This window comes from Octodon degus, unplaced genomic scaffold (assembly GCF_000260255.1).
Source record: "Octodon degus isolate 3935 unplaced genomic scaffold, OctDeg1.0 scaffold00037, whole genome shotgun sequence".
Classification (NCBI taxonomy): Eukaryota; Metazoa; Chordata; class Mammalia; order Rodentia; family Octodontidae; genus Octodon; species Octodon degus.
The window spans coordinates 6,059,501-6,061,508 of NW_004524613.1; the positions used below are offsets into that span (position 1 = coordinate 6,059,501).

Sequence of the window (2,008 nt, forward strand, 5' to 3'; positions counted from 1 at the left end):
GTGACTCTCCCCAGGCTCACTTTAGATCATCGAACGCATTTCTCTGTGGCTCCATAATCTTCTTGATCAAAAAATTTGGAGCACAACCCATCTTCATTTTTAACTTGTACAAAATTCATAGACTTTTTCCTCTAAAGTGATTTTCAAAAACAAGTACACTAAATGAAACACATGACATAAGCTCTGAAGACTTGGGCTCACATACTCAGCTGGCCTTTCACTTATCATCTTTTGGGCCCCAGGGCAAGTCACGTTCAGACTCTCTCACCTTCTACATCCGCTTAAAATCTGTGCCTCACCTAGCTAACACTTTTGTTCAAATTCAAATAAAAACATCTATCAGAAAGCACTTTCTAAACAGAAAGCTTTAATAAGTCTCACCTTATTTGTGATGTGGTACTTCCTCTTTTGCTCTATGTGTACTCCAGGAATCTCTTCTGACCCACCACAGCTTAGGGCCTGGCTCATCTGGAGCCACTAGGGATTAAAAAAAAAAAAAAGTAAGCAACAATGTACATTCACTTAGAGGGCTAATCTGAGTAAAGCATCTTCCAAGTGAAGACTAGAGGACCTATCCAACCTTGTTTAGCCCAGTTCCTGGTAATTTGATTACCAAAAGGATCCAACACCAGTACTTTGAATAGTGTCCAGTACATAATTAGCACACAATAAATATATATTAAATATTTGAAGGACTAAAAAGATTCCACATTCAAAACATGGACCTACATCTGAATCAAACCTAAAAAACAGAATCATGATATCTATTTAAATATTGGCAGGACTGCAATATATATGGGGAAAAAAATCACCAATTTTAAGATTCAAACCTACTCCTGTCACCTACAGCTTGGAGAGATGAGCAACTTACTGAACCTCTGTTACAGTGAGGATTAAAGGAGACAACTAGGTAAAGGGCCTCTCACAAAGCAGGTACTCAACAACTGTGTAGGTTTCCATCATCACTACCACTATTATCAACATCATTACTCAGAGCATAACACTGCATTTAAGAATAACTTGGTGCCAAGCATGGGGGCACAAGCCTGCAAGCCCAGCACTCGGGAGGCTGAGGCAAGAGGATCATCATGAGTTTGAGGCCAGCAGGGGCTACACAGTGAGTTGAAGGCCAGCTTGAACTGCAATGCAAGACCCCATCTCCAAAGAGACAAAAACAACCAAACAACCAAACAAACAAAACAACAACAACAAAACAACCTGGCAACGTAGAAGCCACTACTTACAATTTTAATGCGCCAGGTTTTACATATTCTTTTCTTCCTTTATGGCAGTACTAGGGATTGAACCCAGGGCCTTTGCACTGAGATACATCCCAGCCCTTTTTGCATTTTTTAATTTGTGACAGAGTCTTGCTAACACACTAAATTTCCTAGGCTGGCTTAAACTTGCTGTTCTCTTGCCTTAGCCTCTCGGGGCGCTGGGATTACAGGCATGTGCCACCATGTTTGGCTGCATATTTCCTTCTTTAATCTTCATCACAACTCTGTTACAGTCATTCTTCTTGTTTGTTTTGTAGACAGGGTTTCACTCTGCAGTTCAGGCTGACCTTGAACTCACTACAGTTGAGGCTAACTTTGACTTGCAGCCATCCTCCTGCCTCAGTCTCCAGAGTGCTAGAATTACACGCATATGCCACCATGCCTGGCCAGATGGTTTGTTTTTTTTTTTTTTTTTTTTTTCTTTTAATCAGAAACAACACACAGTTTTGAAAATAATTTCCTGAAGAGAAAACTATATCCATCTTAATTGTGGCAATAATCACAAGAGTAAAACTACAGGAAAAGTTTGATAAAGAGATGGATAATTGGGGCTGGTGAGATGGCTCAGTGGTCTAAAGCACCTACTTAGAACAAGCGTCACAAAGCACAGGGACCGCGGTTCAATCCCCCAGCACCACATGCCAGCCAGTCCCGCCCCCTGGTGGGCTGAGCTGGCCACACACACACACACACACACACACACATACACACATAAATAAATAAAATTT

General features: G+C 41.1%; 1 protein-coding gene across 2 annotated transcripts in view; it reads right to left on the bottom strand.

Moving 5' to 3' along the window:
* The window catches only part of LOC101574099 (ubiquinol-cytochrome-c reductase complex assembly factor 1), a 114,092-nt gene that overhangs the window by 95,041 nt on the left and 17,043 nt on the right, over positions 1–2,008 (bottom strand). For both annotated transcript variants that reach the window (XM_023714850.1, XM_023714852.1), the window contains exon 3: positions 382–477. In XM_023714850.1, coding sequence (XP_023570618.1) covers positions 382–477 — 96 coding nt within the window. The remainder of the gene's footprint in view (positions 1–381; positions 478–2,008) is intronic.